General features: G+C 47.8%; 1 protein-coding gene and 1 pseudogene across 1 annotated transcript in view; one reads left to right on the top strand and one right to left on the bottom strand.

Moving 5' to 3' along the window:
- STK24 (serine/threonine kinase 24) overlaps positions 1-18,304 on the bottom strand; it is a 114,748-nt gene that overhangs the window by 14,846 nt on the left and 81,598 nt on the right. The window contains exons 3-5 of the mRNA XM_040624008.1: positions 16,091-16,147; positions 7,164-7,272; positions 6,710-6,867 (exon numbers count right to left, since the gene is read on the bottom strand). Of these exons, the coding sequence (XP_040479942.1) occupies positions 6,710-6,867; positions 7,164-7,272; positions 16,091-16,147 (324 nt within the window). The remainder of the gene's footprint in view (positions 1-6,709; positions 6,868-7,163; positions 7,273-16,090; positions 16,148-18,304) is intronic.
- Positions 1,037-2,452, top strand: LOC121101212 (annotated as a pseudogene).

Genomic DNA, 18,304 nt, shown 5'->3' on the forward strand with positions numbered 1-18,304 from the left:
TCCGTGGCTCTTTGCACAACAGGTTCCCCTCCCTTCTAGCTGCCTGCTCCAGCCCTCCTGGACTTCCCAAAAACTGCTGCTCTTTGCAAAGCCTGCTGCTTGGCACCAACAGGGCCTTAGTCCCACGGACCCCTGACGGACAACCTCTCGACCCCCAAGCATCCCACAACCACTTAAGAACTCCGTAATTAGAAAGCCAGGTCAACAATGGTCTTTTTTGCTGGGAGCCTCTCACCAGATGTCCAACCAAGGGCTGCAGACCAGGCTCCAGGCTGGACAAGAAGCAGACAGTCCCCAGATTTGAAGGACCCGGCACCTGCTTCCGCATGCCAGTATGCGCCCACAGCCGACGGAGGAAGCAGCCTTCCCAGCCCCACCCACAAGCCATGGCCACGGTGTTCAGAGGAGAGGCACAGGCATCGCCCTCCTGGTTCCCCTGGGAGGCTCGGCCAGTACGGCCTCGCCATGGCAAAACACGGGCCATCCTGCGAGGCAGCCAAGCCAGGACCCTGTGTGTCACACCAGCTTGTGAATTCCTCACTCGGCACTTTGTCACCCCCTGTCCCTCCTGCTCATGGCTGAGTTCAGAGCTATCCTCTCTCCCTGGGGCTTCTCTGGGGAGCTCCTAAGTGTCTTCCTGCCTGGAGACTCCCTCTCTAGACACCTCACATCCTGCCGACTAATGTGGAAAACTTGATAGATGCAACTTGGCATTATATATCAAAAACCATAAAAACATCCAAGCTTGTTAAAACCAACAAATTCCACTTCTAGGAATCCATCCTAAATAAGTAATTTTAGATTTAGAAAATGGCATATGCTGCCAAAAATACTCCATCTCAGCATTACTTCCGTTAAACCTTAGAAGAATGATTACGTTGCACTAATACATTTACTGAAATACCACATAGTCAACAATGACATTGGTAGAGAATCACAAATATAATGGAGTTTGTCTATTACTGTATTTAGGAAATATGGCATCAGATGAGAACATGTGTCTAGGTTTTAAAATACAAGTTATGTGGTAGAAGGGCAGTTATTTTCCAAAGCAATTAAAATTGAGGTATAAGAAGAGACCTGTTTTACTGCCATCTGGGAAAACCATGAAATTAGGTATTAAGAGAAAACAAACAGTGGTTTTCAACACAAGCCCAAGTCAAAAGTTAAAAGGACAGGTGCTCTAAACTACAGATACACATCTGTGAACAGACTTTTTTTCCTTCACGGACAGTTCTAGTAGCATGCTCCTACATGACAACAATCCAGAGCTCTCTGGTACTGTCGATCAGGGACTCTTCTCAGTGGGGGTGGGGTTGCTACTACTAGACAACATTCTAGAGCCTTGCAATAAGCCTGTTAATTAAGTAAAAGTAAGCTGGCTACAAATCTGCACACAACACAATGGAAGTGGTATAAAAAAAACTCAGGTGCAGAAAATATTCTAAAAGGAACCATTCTATAATCAAGAGGAAGAGGAGGGGAAACCCAAGAATCCCGCCTTCTGGCTCCTTGAACAGCACCTGGCGGTTGGGAAGAACCAGTGCCTTAGAAAGGTGGCAAAAAGGGAGCCAAGAAAGGGGTCGATCCATTTCCTAAGAAAGATCGGTTCGATGTGAAAGCACCAGATACATTCAACGTAACAAATACTGGAAAAACACAGTCATGAGAACTCAAGGAATCAAACTCACATCCGATTCCCCAAGGGTTGTGTGCTTTTGAGGTGAGCCTTGCTGATGTGCAGAAAGATGAAGGTCCATTTAGAAAATTCAAACTAATTACTGAAGACATTCAGGACAAAAAACTGCGTAATTTCCATGGCGTGGATCTTACCCGTGACAAAACGTGCTCCACGGTCAAAACACGGCAGACTACAATCTAAGCTCATGTCGATGTCAAGACTACCGACGGTTATTCACTTTGTCTATTCTGTGTTGGTTTTACTAAAAAATGCAACAATCAGATTCGGAAGACCTCTTATGCTCATCATCAACAGGTCTGCTAAATTCGGAAAATGATAGAAATCACGGCCCAAGACGTGCAGATAAATGACTTGAAAGAAGTGGTCAATACTTTGACCCCAGACAGCATCAAAAAAGACACAGAAAAGGCTTGTCAGTCCATTTATCCACTCTGTGATGTCTTTGTTAGAAAAGTAAAAACGCCGAAGCAGCCCAACTTTGAATTAGGAAAGCTCATGGCGCTTTGTGGTGAAGACAGTAGTTCTGGAAAAGCTACTGGGGTGAGACCAGTGCGCAAGTTGAACAAGCCAGTGGATATGAGCCACCAGTCCAAGATCTGCTTAAAACTCAGACATGTAATGGTGACAAATGAAAAAATCTCATTTGTGATATTTAACTTCTGATTCTTCTTTTAAGTAATCTAAGCTTGGTGAATCAAATGTTCTGAACTGATGGTGATATGAAATTTTCTGAACTAGTGTATGGGTTTCATCCACTGCTCTTAACTTACTAAACAGCTGGGAAAGGGTAGGGATCTATTTTAAGCTGCAGTGACCTGGATGGATTATAGATGGTTAATAAAAGAAATTCTTTTCTTTAAAAAAAAAGAAAAAGAAAAGAAACAAGACTCCCCAATCAGTTATAACTAGTCAAAACATAGCTCAAAATGGATTTGATAGGAACTATTTACTTACTTAAAGGCAGTGCTGAAGAACACATTTACATGCAGCACACAGAGGTGCAGCAACCATTTCAACACTAAACAGCAACACGCGGTTGATCAGAAGAGTCCCAGTCAGGACTCCGTGCTAAACAGAGCCTACTGTTAATCTCCCAGCTGCATGCTTTTCCCCACTCACATCCTGCCCCCACCTCCAGGGCTCACCACTCACAGTGGGGTCCGTGGGTAATTCCTGATCCTGTGCAGGGACGGGGGGGTGGGGGGCACAGTGAACTCAGCCCAGGGGACAGGGAGGCCAGTCACAGGCCGCCATGGACAGGCTAACCACGCAGATTCCAAAAACTGGCCGGCTAATACTGCCGGTCTTCACTTATCTTTAACAATCTTATTTTTTTCCATCAACATATAACCTATTTCCATTTTTCAACCATGGTTAGACTGCAAACAGTTATTTCAGAGATGACTGGACACCAAACTAGCCTGTGCTGCAGTGGTAGGTCTACAGATGTTTTTCTTTTTTTATCTCCTTTTTTCCAGCATTTTCCAGATTAAAGAGTATGTACTGCTTTTACGACCAAAAAAGGGAAAAGTTATTTACAAGAGAATACCGACACTGGGCTTCTCCGTGTCTGCAGGATATTTCAGTTAACAGGCAAGTCGATTTCTCTGGCCTCATCTCCTCCGCTCTTCACCACAAGCTACAATCCAAATGCAAATGCCACTCCATACCCACACCAGGCTTGGGTCTGAACATGCATCCCTCCCTCATCTCTGAGGAGCCACAAAGCCCTAGGTCTGTGAAGCCTTGCCCAGCTCGCTCGGGCATTCCGCACTCAGCACCCCCATGCTCCCCGCTCCCTGGTCGAGCCACCCAGTACTGCAGTCATTCACTGCAGATGTAATTTAGCACCGGGCAAAACCACAGCAATAACCAAATGAAGGAATACAGAGAAGGAGACATTGAACTGGGACAACGTTTTTATACAAGTCTAATCCATTTGCTAACACATCATTATAATAACCTTACAAAGAAAGTGGGGGGGGGGGGCTAACATTCAAGACCTGCTCAGGCGAGGAAAGCAAACGCTTCTTTGTGGGAGAGCAGTGATCTCCCTTGGCACCATCTTCAAAGTCTCAAGACCTCTTAAAATAAACCAACTATCCTACTTCACCGTAAAAATAATAGTATTAATGAAGGCTCTTAGGACATATGGACAACCATGATCTAGCAATGCTGTATTTAGATTAAGAATCCAGACCAACATAAGATGCTATATATGTGCAAACACATTCAGGACACCTAAGGAGTCTGCAAAATGACAAAGGGTCAAAGATACTGCGCTTCAAGAGGTCATTGTGTTAAACAAGATTCTAGACACACACAAAACTAAGGCTTACATTCCCTTGGGTTCAGTACGATGAAGACGCTGGTGAGGCAGGTGCACTCTAGCCTTATCCCAACCCGACCTTCCTTTGAAAATCAGTGAGTGTACCAAAAATGAGTGTGACAGGAACAAGGGGTCCTAACAACGGTAACAGAATCCTGCCATCCTGGGGCTGTAAGCTCCTTAATGGAATGCAAAGACTAACGGGGGAAATGTCTGGATGGACACCTAAAGAAAAGAATGGAAAGGGAAACTGGAAAGAAGCCAAATACGCCTGTGTATCAGAAGGCCACAGTTAGCACAATGCCCCTCCAAGAGCCTCCATGGCCCTGCCAGGCAAGCCTCTGGACAGGGAAGCAGTGACTAGGATATCCACAAAGCAAACCCAGAAAAAGTCCCTTTGTCAGGCACGGTTGGTGGCAAAAACGGCTAGCCTGGAGCCACACCCAATGGGAGGGAACTAACGTCACATTACCCCCAAGGCCCCAGACTTGGACACAGACATAAGCCTATCTGCACTTTCCACACCTCCTGGGTCAACAAATCTGGGAAGCAAACTTCACATCAACATAATTTTTGCAATGATTTCCAGTTAAGAGGTGTTGGGTATGACCCAGGCAAATGAAAGATTTAGCTTTGACACGGGTGAGAGTAAGAGTTACAGTTAAAGGTTAGTGAGAAGAGTGGCATAACTTTTCAAGCTCCCCGACCGAGTGCGCCCCATAAGCTGAAGACAGCACCTTTCCATCTACCGAGGAAGAACACTGCAACACCTGCTGACAGGATCCAAGTGTTCTGATCGTGACAAGAACTCCAGGGGAAAAGGTGGCCAAGCGTTACGATGCCAGAAAATCTCTACTGCTAGAGGCCACATCTTGGGCAAATGTCCAGAGTGGCTCCGAAGGAGGAAAACAGACAGGAAGGGGAAGGTCAAATAAGCTGTCAAGTGAGCCGTGATGGGTGTTAAAACCTGAAAATAGAAGATCTGAATCCGGATTCACAAGCACCGTGGTTGAGCAGCTCGTTTACTAGGAAGAGAAGAGAGAAATCAGTGCAGTGTAATCAGAAGAGCTCAGAAATCTGGATTCTAGTCCCTACCAAAATCTAGATCTACAAACTTTGATAAATGGGCCTCAGCCTAAAATAAAGAGAAAGGACTAAATACAGAAGTTCCTGTGAAGTCCCAACAGCAGAAGTGGCTGCAGAGATCACTCGTGAGGTGTTCCTCACACACGGCAGAAAGCTAACAAGCACAATGATGACGACACAGCTCTCCCACTGGGGCTGAAAACCCAACAGTCACCTTTGGGCCACGGCTACCAAGGCCCTCGGGAGGACTACGGGTGTCACGGCCACCACTACAACTCAAAAGTGAGAGAGCCAGCTCCGTCCCCTCCATGCCAGCACCAGGTACCACAACGGCTCTTCCGACAGCTGACGGCTCACATTGGCGCTCTGAGGGCTGGAGGAAAGGTTACTCTATGCTCTGTGTGCCGCGTTCAACAAGGGGAGAAGTCTACTGTATACTGAGAAGATGCCCATTTAAAAAGAGGAAACAATGCCTGGCCTGTAAATGTATGTGAGGAGTTAAATATTTGTTTGCCTAGAAATTGTTGGCTCAAAAAAGCCAATTCTCTGTGGACCGTATGAAGATTATTCTGTGTACAATGCGAGAATGAACAGCCTGGGGGGAGAGGGAGTTAAATCAGAGATTCCTGAGGCAGGGTCCCTAGGTTTTTTAGTCTATACTAAGAAGTTGAAGAAGTTGAAGGGGGTGCCTGGGTGCTCACTTGATTGAGTGTAGGACTCTTGGTTTTGGCTCAGGTCACGATCTCAGGGTTGTTAGATGGACCCCTGCGTCGGGGGTCCACATCGGTGGGGAGTCTGCTTGAGATTCTCTCTCCCTCTCCCCACCTTCCCGCTCGCACATACTCTCTTTCTTTAAATAAATAAATCTTAAAAAAAAAAAAAAATTGATGAAGGCACCAGGGAAAACAGAACCCAGGAAAAATTGGGAGAGTACAATGTATGACAGGAAAAAACACAGAAAAGAGGAATTTTCCTCTTGTTGGGAAGCAGCCTCTGGGAATAACAATCCTGAGAACTAAAAATAATGAGAGGAAGAATCTGTAGCAATCACTGAAAGCATATTCTTTCCAGATTCCGGTCTTATATTTTTGTGGCCTCTCCATTTCTTTTGTGGGACCCTCTTTCTCTGCCTGTCCCTGAAATATTGTTCAGAGGTCTGCCCAGAGCCCCCCTCCCTCATCCATGCCACTCAGGCTTCAAGCACCACCTCTACAGAGACAACCTCCCACCCTTCTCTGCGGACCCATACGCCCACACGCCTCCACCTGGACGTCTCAGCAGGCCCGAGCCCGTTCGGGCCACCTTGGTCCTCGGTTCCTCCACACCCACCTTCCAACGTGCTCCTTCTCAGTGTTGCCCACTGCCATCAAGCACAGCACGTAAGCTAAAAATCTCAGGAACTGTGGGCTGGATAAAGGACATTGAATGACACAGGAGAGAGACGTGAATCCTGTTTTCTTACCAACGTCTGAGAGAACTACCTTTATGTCCTACTTCGAGGAACTTGCTTCACTCCACCTGGAACAGCTGTAAGGTTGAAGCAAAGGAGGGCAACTCGCTAGAGCCAGTGAACGTGAAGAGCCGGGCCTTACCTTTGAGTCATAGGCGGACTGTTTAATGACCTCAGGCGCCATCCAGAAAGGGGTGCCCACGAAGGTATTCCTTTTTATCTGGGTATCTGTCAGCTGGCCCGCCACCCCGAAATCGGCCAGCTTCACCTCTCCGTGTTCAGAGAGCAGAACGTTGGCAGCTACAAAATAAAACCCGAGATGCCTCCTGACGTTATCTGCTGCGCTGCTCCATCATCACTTCGAAACACGCGCGTTCTCTCGCCAGGGAGATCACGTGCTCAACAAGAGCAGGTACCAAAGGCATGCTTCTGGGGAGACCCCCCTCAAAGCCACCTCCCACCCCAGGCATGTCGAAGGCACTCTCCAAACACATGCAGGATTAACCTCCCCTTGAGGAGAGAAGTACAAGTCTAACTCGACAGCACGTTCCCCCGCCTTAGGACTTCAAAGGAATACAAGCAAGATGTTTTCTTACCTTTAATATCTCTATGAATTTTCTTCTCTGAATGCAAATAATCAAGTCCTTTCAGTATTTCTCTTAATATGGTAGCAATCTGAGTTTCATCTAAAGGGCCAGGTTCTAACTGATTAGAAAAAAAAAAAAGAGAATGATTACTTACTTAATCATTAATTACTTACTTAATTACTTAATGATTACTTACTTAGTTACTTAAAACGATCGTCTTATGTTTTTTAAAGATTATTTATTTATTTATTTATTTGAGAGAAAGAGAGAGCATGAGCAGGGGGAGAGGAAGATGGAGAGGGAGAAGCAGGCTCTCCGCTGAGCAGGGAGCCTGATGCAGGACCCGATCCCAGGACTCTGAGATCACGACCTGAGCCGAAGGCAGACGCATAACCGACTGAGCCACTTGGGTGCCCCTTAAATGATCATCTTAGAATTAGTCTGAGACAACACAACAGCAGCACATGTTACATGGACAAAATTAAAATCTAAAAACTTCTTTATTCCAAAAGAGGCATTTTGCCTAAACAATTAAAACAAATTGAAAAGACCCCCCCACACACAAAAAAAGTAAAGAAAGCAGCAGAGAAAAAGACTTCGCCGAATAGAGCAAAGTGGGCTCAGGATCAAAGCAGAGCCGGTGAGCAGGTCCGTGGGCAGCCCGCTGTGCCTACGAGCTGAGCGGGGAGGGATTCCAGCCCAGACACCAGAGTCGGAGAGCTCGCGGGACTTGCCAGGAGGGCACACGTACCACAGTCACCACCACACCCGGGGTCAGAAAGTCAGGCCCGGGGGCCCGCTGCCTTCTGAGTCACCCCTGCCCCAGGACTTCTCAAATCCAAATTTTTAAGACCTGGAGGAAGAGAGCTGACAGGGGCCCAATCCCTCGTGATGGTGGATATTTTTTGTGACATGAGGAAAATATTAGTCATTATATTACCCTAAATAAGACAGAATAGCCTCTGAAAACCTTTATTGTGAGAAACTCAAAAGAATTAATCATAATTGTATAAAGATATAAGGAAGAAATATCAAGTGCATATATCCCCCCTTTAAAAGGGAAAAATAAGGTTCTAGAGCTCCGCTCAGCCCAGTTAATAGTCCACCATCACTGCAGGGCAGGGAATTCAACGACAACTAATAATTACACAAATCAGCAAAACCACCTAACACTCCCTAAAGGACTAATAATAATGGAGCCAGCAGAGAGAGGGGCAGAATTCTCATAATTTACATTAATTTTTCATCCATACGATAATCCTCAGTGTTACGTTTTTAGATCTCATAGTGAATGCCATCATCACCCAAATTCTCACACTTCCGTCAGAGGAAGCCACAACCCTATGACATTCCAAGTAACATTTTTTTTAAAGATTTACTTATTTGAGAGAGAGAGAGAGAGAGAGAGAGAGAGCACGAGAGGGAGGGGCAGAGGGAGAGAGAATCGGAAGCGGCCTCCGCACGGAGCCGGACGCGGGGCTCCATCCACGACCCTGAGACCACGACCTGAGCTGAAACCAGGAGTGGGACCCTCCCGAGACTGCGCCACCCGGAGGCCCTCCCTGAGTAACCTTCTCGAAGACAGAGGAGCTTGACAGAATGAGACCTGCGAACACAGAGAACACACTGGTGGTGGCCGGCGGAGGGACGCGCTGGGCAAAGTGGGTGAAGGGGAGTGGGAGGCACAGGTCTGCAGTTAGGGAGTGAGTACGTCGCGAGACTAGAAGCACCACACAGAATACGGTCAGGGGTGTCGTAACAGTGGTGCACGGCGATAGGTGGGGTCCACCTGCGGGAAACACAGCATGACACCCAGACCTGTCAAATCACTATGCTGTCCACCTGACACCCAGGTAACTGTGTCAGCCAACTCAAAGAACAGAAGAGAAGCAGGGGCTCCCTCTCAAAGCCCGCCGCTTCTCCTAACCCACAGGCCTCCCCGGGCCCGGCGTCGGGCCGCAGCACGCTGTGACCAGGCCGTCCCCTGGCAGTCTCCTGTGCAGAATCCGGGGCAAGACAACGTGCCGGGCTCTCCCGCACGATACGGGCTCGGAGGAGGTCACACCTACCACGCAGGACCCCAGTTCCGAATTCAGACAGTGTCCCGCGGCGCCCGGGTGCCTCAGTCCGTGAAGCGCCTGCCCTCGGCTCAGGTCATGATCCCAGGGTCCTGGGGTTGAGTCCCGCATCGGACTCCCTGCTCCCCGCTGAGGCTGCTTCTCCCTCTGCCTCTGCCCCTGCCCCCTGCTCTCGCGCGCGCGCGCACTCTCTCAAGTGAATAAACAAAATATCTTTAAAAAAAGATACTGTCCAAAGATCACCTCAGATGAAGGCAGCATGTTGCACACTATATTCCACAGAACCTAATTTTTCTCCGAATTATCTGACCAAGAGTCTTATTTTCAAGAAACATACATCAAAACTACTGTTCAAAGAACACAATCTGAAGACCCTGCCTTGTCTGTCTTCTCCACACCTGTATTTCAGTGTTCGTGGCACGGAGACATTTTAATACTCAGAAAGGGGGAAAGGCACTTTCTCATAACCTGGGAGAGCAGAGGAGGGAGGGCAGGGCTGCGCGCGCGCATGTGTGTGTGTGTGCGTGCGTGTGTGTGCGTGTGTGTGTGCGCAGGGCTGCGCGCGCGCATGTGTGTGTGTGTGCGTGCGTGTGTGCGTGTGTGTGTGCGCGCGTGCGCACGCGCGCACGCACTCTTATTCACAACACCAGAACGCAGAAGGAGAATCCAAATTCTATCCCAGAGCACGGGTTTCGTTTCCTCCTCCGGCAGGCTTTTACCCAAGCAGCTCATCAGGAACGCCTGACTAGACTTGGATTTAACCGCCTCCTCCCTTCTGTTATCAAGTCTCCGGAAAGAAACAGCAAAGCCGCCTGGTGTCACCACCAAGGGGAAATAAGAAGAGCAGGGAAAACTAATTTAAAAAACCTTCCCCTGGATCATTAAGAGCCGGCTCTCCGACTAATATATGTATGGTTATGCCCTTTAAAACTTCACCTAAACACCACCCACCAGTGATTTATACGTCATGGGAGGGACAGTGGAGGAAGGGGAGAGAGATATTCTATTTACAAGGAGAGCCTCCATGGTGTCAAAGTCCTTATAAAAGGTACTGAGTTCTCGACACCAGACTTCTTCACAGGTGGGGAAGACCGGCTAAGTTCTCAGAGTGATATATTAACACCTCCCACCACTAACATTTCTAAGCAGTATAAACATGGTCGTCTCTACCATTAAGAGGACCGTGGATTTTTCAGATAATTTTTATAAAAGAAAGACTCCCAGGAAAAAAAATTTAGATTGCATCTCACCTCTAGGTGACTTTGAATTCTCTCTCCCCCAAGTCTGTTCGCCCCTCCCTCCTCTGTAATAGAGACTATTAGTCAGGCACACGGCCACCCAACTAGAGGCCACACGGGCCAGCGTCTGCACCAGCAGGCTTGGCCATGTGACTAGTTCTCACTCATGGAATATGCACAGAAGTGACGGCCCCTTCCCAGTCTTGGCCTTGAAGACACTGGCAGCCAGAGAGGATAGTGACTGAAGACCACGGGAAACCATGCGTTACAGATGGCAGAGCCACCCTCCAGAGCAGGGCCCTGATGACCATGTGGACTAGAGCCCAGTAACCCCCGCCATGTGGGACAGAAATAGAGTTGACCCTTGAACAACGTAGGGGTAAGGGGCGCCAGCCCCCTGTGTAGTTGAAAATCTGCATACAGCTTCTGACTCCCCCAAAACTTAACTACGAATAGCCTACTGCAGACTAGAAGCCTTACAGATAACATAAATGGTCTCTTAACATACATTCTGTTATGCTGCATGCATTCTATACTGCATTCTTACAAAAAATGGTATTAGGAAATGCATAAAGAAGACAAAATACATTTATAATACCTGTGTAGGAAAAAAATCTGCACATTAGCGGATGCATGCAGTTGAAACCCGGGTTGTTCCGGGGTCAACTACCTCTCTCTCCTGAGACACCATCTGGGGCCACTACAATAGCAGCTTGGCCTACCGTGAATGAATAGGCCATCTCACTGTTTTAAATCATGTTGCATGCTCATTTTTAAGTCTGGCGAACATCGCTGCCTGATGGAGTGACCACTTCATGGCGCACGGCTCCTTCTTAACTAGACTCTAAGGCCATCCCAACAGACTGAGCGAGTCACTACAAATCCTTCCGACTGGCTGTCTGCTGCTAATCCTCGCTGCGATCCTCCCAACCCACTCCAGCTGGCTTTCCTCTCCTTGTAGCACTTTCCGACATACAATTTAATGGACTCTCTTCTCTCAGCAGAATACGGCTCCGTGCCAGTGGGATTTCCTTCTGCCTTGTTCGCTGCAGAAACTTCCAGTGGCTGGAACAGCGCCTGACACGTAGCAGGCACACAACAAACATTTTCTGAATGAAAAATGAATTCACCTGAAATCTATCACATTTTAAGTTATCAAGTCTTCAACTGCACAATACCTATTAAGTCAGGGCACCCTGGAAGCAGAAAGAACTTGAGACATTATTTACACACGTGGTTTTCAAACCAGAACCCAGCATTTCCTCACAGTGCCTTCTAATAAGGCTTCTATGGATCCTAGGAACATTTTATTTCAATTTATTCATTATCTTTCAAATTAAAAAAAAATCAACAGATTGAGCATGCTCACATGTGTGCATTCAAAATAAAATACATGTCTATTTTACTCTGACATTCATGGCTCTTAATAACTCAGCTATATTGGGGGCGCCTGGCTGGCTCAGTTGGAAGAGCATGCAACTCTTGATCTTGGGGTCATGGGTTCAAGCCCCATGCTGGGTGTAAAGATCACTAAACAAAAACAAATAAACTTTAAAGGAAAAATGACACTGTATTGTGTCTAATACTATTCTTCACGCCAGATCCCATCTTTTGCTACTCACAGAGCAGATTAAAGGTATCAACTGCATTTTTTTAAAGTCAAAAAGGATACACCACCAGGAAAGAGGAAGAGAAAGCTCCGAGGGACACACCCTGCAACAGCATTAGTTCATCTTCTGCCAGAAAGAGAGAGGCCTGCGCCCAGACAACAGGACTGGGAAGTTCAGGCGTGGGACAGCCCCTCAGTGATTCACACAAAGCAGCTCTGTGTGAATTCCAAAGTGGAAGTTACGAAGCCTTTGATTTGTCTTATCTGTGGGGCCCAAGATTTACTTATATGCCATGCTGCAGACTAGGATTCTCGACCCGGTCTTGAAGCCACCCATCTTCACCCTGGGGTGAAGTCGCTTTCCTTTCTCGGGCCACCTCCAAATGTATCAAACAGCAAGAGGGGGTCAGGTTTGCAGTTCTCTCGAGCTCCGACAGGTGACACTGCTGGTACCTCAGAGGGCTGGGGGGGGGTGGTGTTCAGGGGCCTGAGGAAGCACTCTCACACACAGACAGCTCCCTACCTACATCCAAAACACCCCACTTCCCACCAGGGAATATCCAGGCAATTCTATCTTGGTCCCACATCCCGACCTGGAGCCAGCCTCCATGTGGAACCTCAATTCCAGCAAAAGCAAGCCCCCCCAAATTAACTACCACTGTCGGCTGAAGGAGGGCGGCCATCTTCCCGTCCCAGGCTACACTGTCATTAAGATTCATGGCGAGGAATTCAACTACTGTCTAAGAGCCTAAGTAAAAAGACCTGATAACCACAATGCAAAGTGAAAAAGCGAAAAACAGAATCTGCACGCCACACTTCAACATGCTTACGGCCAAGAACGGGGAGACAGCTGTCTACCTCTGACCAGACTGAAGACTTAGACACTTTTCATTGTGTTAGGGAACCGAACTGTTGGGCCCACCCACACCCCTAAAAATCCCAATGTTGAAAACCTACCACCGGATGTGAAGGTTTTAGGAGGTGGCGCCTCTGGATGGTGATTAGATCATGTGTGTGGAGTCCTCAGGAAGAGGATTCGTGCCCTTGGACAGGAGAGGCCAGGGAGCTCGCTTTGGGGCTCTCTGCTCTCCCTCATGCAAGGATACGAGACGCCACCTACAAGCCAGGAAGCAGGCCTCACAAGACACCACATCTGCCCACACTTTGACCTTGGACTTCCCAGCCTCCAGAACTGTGAGAAATACACTGTCGTTTAAGCCCCCAGGCCACGGTAATTTGCAACGGCCAAGCTGACTACGTCAGTTACTGAGTGCATGAAGAGAAAAGATGAGGCTAGAGAGTCAAAGATGCAGAAAGAGCCAGCGAGACCTACATGCTCTGGGGGATGGCATGGCCCTCTCCTTGACCAAGGCATACCTGCTCACCCTTCCCTCCACGGGCCGTGACGTGTGGGGCTCCTCCAAAATCACACATACACATTTTAGCACTATGCCTCTTACCAGAGAGACAGTGAATAAAAGCAAGGTTACTTTTTCAGAAAAATGCCCCAAACCCATATATTCAGCTACATGCTATCCAATTTTTATATGCAACAATATTCTCATTCTTAAAACCTTTTATAAACAAATAATAGACCCTCGCAAAATAATCCTAATGGTTTTCAACATTCAAAAAATAATTCTTGTCTATTATTGTGTCCTCGTCTTTGCAGGTTGATGTCAGGCCAACAGCAAGGGGATACGAGAAAGATCCAACGAAGTGAGAGGGACGGGAAGGACCGTGTGGGGCCACGGAAGGCCACAGGCTTTGCGGCTGGGCACAACGAGGTCCAAAGTCCAGCTCTTCTTTAGCTAGGACCTCTGAGCGCCTCCGTTTGCTCCTCAATTAGAATGAGATGATTAGGGATGTCCAAAAAAGGATGCCTGGTTCTTGTCAGCAGAGCCATTAATGTGCAAGGTGGATGGCAGTTTGCTGGGACCGTAACCACGTGAGATTTTTTTTTTAAGTGGAGAGTTCTACACCTCCTTCCACTTGTAATGTCTAAGATTTCACAGACTTCAAAGCTCCAAAGACAGTTACCACTAAATAAATTACTGTGGCATTAAGAATGAATAAAGCAGAGCACTGAGATGAGCTGCCTCTCTGAGGGCTCAGTGTTGGAGGACAGAGTGCCCGCACAACTGCACGCGTGCCACAAAGGAGATGCACTCAAGATCCCGTAACTCTAATTACCCAACATGAGATGATTTTCTACATTCCTGTAGCATTTCCCAAAACGGTCAAAAATGAAAAGCTCTTTGTGTCATGTGTATATTCATGGAAAAGATGCAAAGCAAGTCACGGAATTTTTCCGGCTGCTCTGTTGCTCTTCTCATTTTAATATAATTGTTGATATCGTATTACATTTTTTCTTGAAATTTCCTCTTGAAGACTACTTTGACTAACTGCTTTAAAATGGGGTATGTAGGGGCGCCTGGGTGGCTCAGTCGTTGAGCGTCTGCCTTCGGCTCAGGGCATGATCCCGGCGTTATGGGGTCGAGCCCCACATCAGGCTCCTCCTCTGGAAGCCTGCTTCTTCCTCTCCTACTCCCCCTACTTGTGTTCCCTCTCTCTCTGGCTGTCTCTGTCAAATAAATAAATAAAATCTTTAAAAATAATAATAATAAAATAAAATAAGGTATGTAATATTTTTAGAGATAAAGTTTTAGAGGTTTACCTTCCCCTCCTCAAAAACTACTAACTGCTGCTCCCACTGTGAGAAAGAAATCTCCTTTTAACCAAAGGGCCCTTCTCCCCTTAGTGGATAAAATCTGTGTAAGATACAACCACTAAAACACACGGACTTCTTCCAGCCACCGCTTTGAGAGCAGCGAAAACTGCAGGCCCATCATCCTGACAACTGTCCACCAGGCAGGCCCTACCTTCTAACATGAAAGTGACGGCGAGGCCTGTCCTAGAAACCACCGCTCACCCCAGGACAGGAGCTGAGTGCACCGATTTCACTGCATAACCACCGTGGGGACAAGATGTCAGGTGCTAAACAACCGTGTGGGCTTTTTAAAATTTGTTCTGCACATACGGAGTTTCTAGAACAACTTAAGCAATGCTTATGATTCACTGGTTATTTGTAAGCATCTGGCCAGAAGCCGACATGCGGCCGTGTTTTACCAAGAGCAGCGACTGCGGCTCTGAGGTCAGCCCCTCGCTGGCTTCCACTAGCTCGCACGTGGGCTGGCGCGGCAGGTGCAGGCCAGCTAGGAGACGCGACCGCGGGGCTGGGGCCGGTGCTGCCACGGCCTCTGCGCGTGCATCTGAGAAACAGAAGGGCACCCGCCCGCCTGGCCCGACCATGGCTCCGATGTGTGACCCCGTTCTGCAATCATCACACGCTGCCTGCCTGCCTTACTCCTGAAATCAAGTAAGTTTTAAAAGTCCTGCTTCTAATTAGTTATAAATGAAAATGTTACACGCCTATTTCAGAAACTAAGCTACTAGCTGAAATATGAAACTATAATGGGATCTCAGCTCCACAAAAGTTAAAACCAGTTTTGGGAGAGAAGCTAACAAAGTGTTCTTAAGGAGGATAACGACAGGCAGAATCCTTCCTGGCTTCTATGAACGAATTCACTGGCTTCCCAGGACACAGCAAAACTGGTTTCAAAAGTACAACCCTCCTGGGTGGCTCAGTGGGTCGAGCTTCCAACTCTTGGTTTTGGCTCAGGTGTGATCTCAGGGTCATGAGGTCCAGCCCCACATCCGGCTCCATGCTCAGCAGGGAGTCCGCTGGAGATGCTCTCCCTGTGCCCCTCTCCCCACTCATGCACACTTTCTCTCTCAAATAAATCAGTCTTCAAAAAAAAAAAAAAAAAGGAAAACTGTAATTTTCAATAATATTATTAGAAACCGGTATTACAGGGAATAGTTTGGTCCCTTTTCACACAACTGAAGAGGGAAACAGAAGTGGATAAAAACAGAATTACCTTTACAACCAAGATTTACTGAGAAGAACTCTGATGCGTATTTAGGCGCGGGGGACGGGGGGATACTTACCAGATCTAGTGCGGAGCCTCCACCGAGGTATTCCATTATTATCCACAATTTAGTGTCCTACAGAAACAAAAAGAGGAAAATTATTTTTAAAAAACAAAACCAGAAAAAAATTTAAATAATCTCGGGTTGTTTTTTTTTTTCCGCTGTTATTTTGAAACTGGACATTTTCACAAACACATAACAGCAAGGAAAGTGTGTGCAAGTGAGTCCCGAGCAGGAAAAGGCCTCACGACATTGCCGGGCTTCCGCGGTTTGGGCCGGCCTGCGTCAGACGCCTGCAGACAGCATGTTCCGGACCTGCTGAACCCGAATCTCAGGGGGCTTCCCCTTTCAAACAACCTCAGTCGCTGATCCTCAGCTACAGCTGGGTTTGGGAACCAGTCCCCAAAGCCCATCACAGGGCCAGCAGCAGTCACACGTGCTCCTCCCCTCCCCCTAGGTGTCAGCCAGGAGGCGCCCAGGGCACATAGCCGTGGGGACCGGTCGGCACTCCCTCCCAGCTGAGGGAAGGTCACACTCCCAAGGGGGGGGACAGCAGTGCAGCCTTTCCCCCACCCCCTTGTTTCGTAGAAAGGCAGCGAATTTCCAACAGCCCAAAAGCTACCATAGTTTTCAGGGAGCTTTCCAGAAAAGCAGGCCCCAGCCCAAGTCTTAAGTTTGTGTCCTCACCAGTGTCCACTCTGTGTCTTTTCGTCTCTCCTGAAGCCACTCAGGCCCATGACTTCCAGTGTTCTTTTTTTAAATACAAATCCCAAAGCGATACTCCCCTGAAAACCAAGAAGCGAGCAAGCAAACCTCTGCACTGTGCTCAGAGAGGGAGCCCCCGTCTGGTCCGCAGGTGCACGGGCCTGCTTACAGAAGTGGGCTTTGCTACTAACTCAATCCTTTTGGTAGCTGTAACATGCACCGAAAGAGTTCTCTGGCCCCTTCAGGGTGGAAGCGAGCCCTCCCGCTCTAGCGTATCCCCTAGGGAGGCCCCTCCACACTCTGGCCTCCAACTTTGACTGCCTGCTCTTCTGGAACTGTTTCTCTGGCCTTCTTGCCCTAGCAGAAGTCGGGAAAACCGTCACCTGCTTCCCTCCCACACACCCTGTGCAAACTTTTACTTTAGCAACTATTGGTCTGATTTTCATTTTAGATTCACTTGTCTGTTTCCACCAACAGCAAACTAAGTGCCGGGGGACAGTGCCTGGCAAGGTCGGGCTCAGTACGTGTTAATACGGTGTGCTGTAGTCCGGGAAGGGTAAAAACCGTGTTGACCATGTATTCGCTTCAGAGAGGCAATGATACACGCACATTTGTAAAAAAAATTCCTTGTAAAATTTCAAATAACTTCTGACATCTGGAGTTGTATCTATGATATTCTGAACAGTTCAAGTTTTACCGCAGATAGAAATAGAACACTTTCTCAAGCTCTAAATGCCCTTGACGTCTAGTACAACAAAGACAATTTCAGCAGAGACTGGACAGGGCACAGAAGCCTGAGATGATGTGTTTGGGGCCCACCTTCTACATATAAACGTTTCACCCCCTCAATAACCACCTGGCCATGGACACCTGCTCTAACAGGCATAATCACCCCCTGGTTCTGACTTGAAGAGAACTTCCCACCAGAAAGACTATTCTCTGACCTTTCTTCCATTTAGCAAATGAGCCCAATGCCAGGTAGACCTCCAGAGCCCCGGCTCCTGGAGAAATGTCTGTGTGGCTCCTTCTAGGCATTCCAGAAGCATCTTGTCTTTATTCCAGGGAACGACCAATACCATTTTGGATATCACGGGAAATCTAAATTCTTTTTCCATAAAAAATTTGGACTTAGATGTCTATTCCCGTTCCCTTATTCATGGTGCCGTCTGACCCAGCTCCCATCCCTCCGACTTCATGGGCATGAAGGCGGACTCGGTGGGTCATCGCCTTCACGTCACTCCCATCTGCAGCCAGCGGTGACCAGGACTCCGAGAGAGGCCTGGGCAGACGGCGATTCGGGGGTCACCGCACTGCTTCCCACAACAATAGGACACAAGTGGCCACACGTCCTCCGCCAGCCTGCGGTCCAAAGCACCGTACTCCTCTCCTAAACCCTTGCCAGGTTAGCCCAGCAGGTAACTACCTACCAAGGAGACAAAAAAATGACCCTTTCAACAAGCTACTTTTCTCCTTTCAGGGAGCCACACCAGGTGATAAAGTGAGCCATTTTCCCATGTTGTCCTAATA

Source organism: Ursus maritimus, unplaced genomic scaffold (genome assembly GCF_017311325.1).
Source record: "Ursus maritimus isolate PB19 unplaced genomic scaffold, ASM1731132v1 scaffold_10, whole genome shotgun sequence".
NCBI classification, from domain to species: domain Eukaryota; kingdom Metazoa; phylum Chordata; class Mammalia; order Carnivora; family Ursidae; genus Ursus; species Ursus maritimus.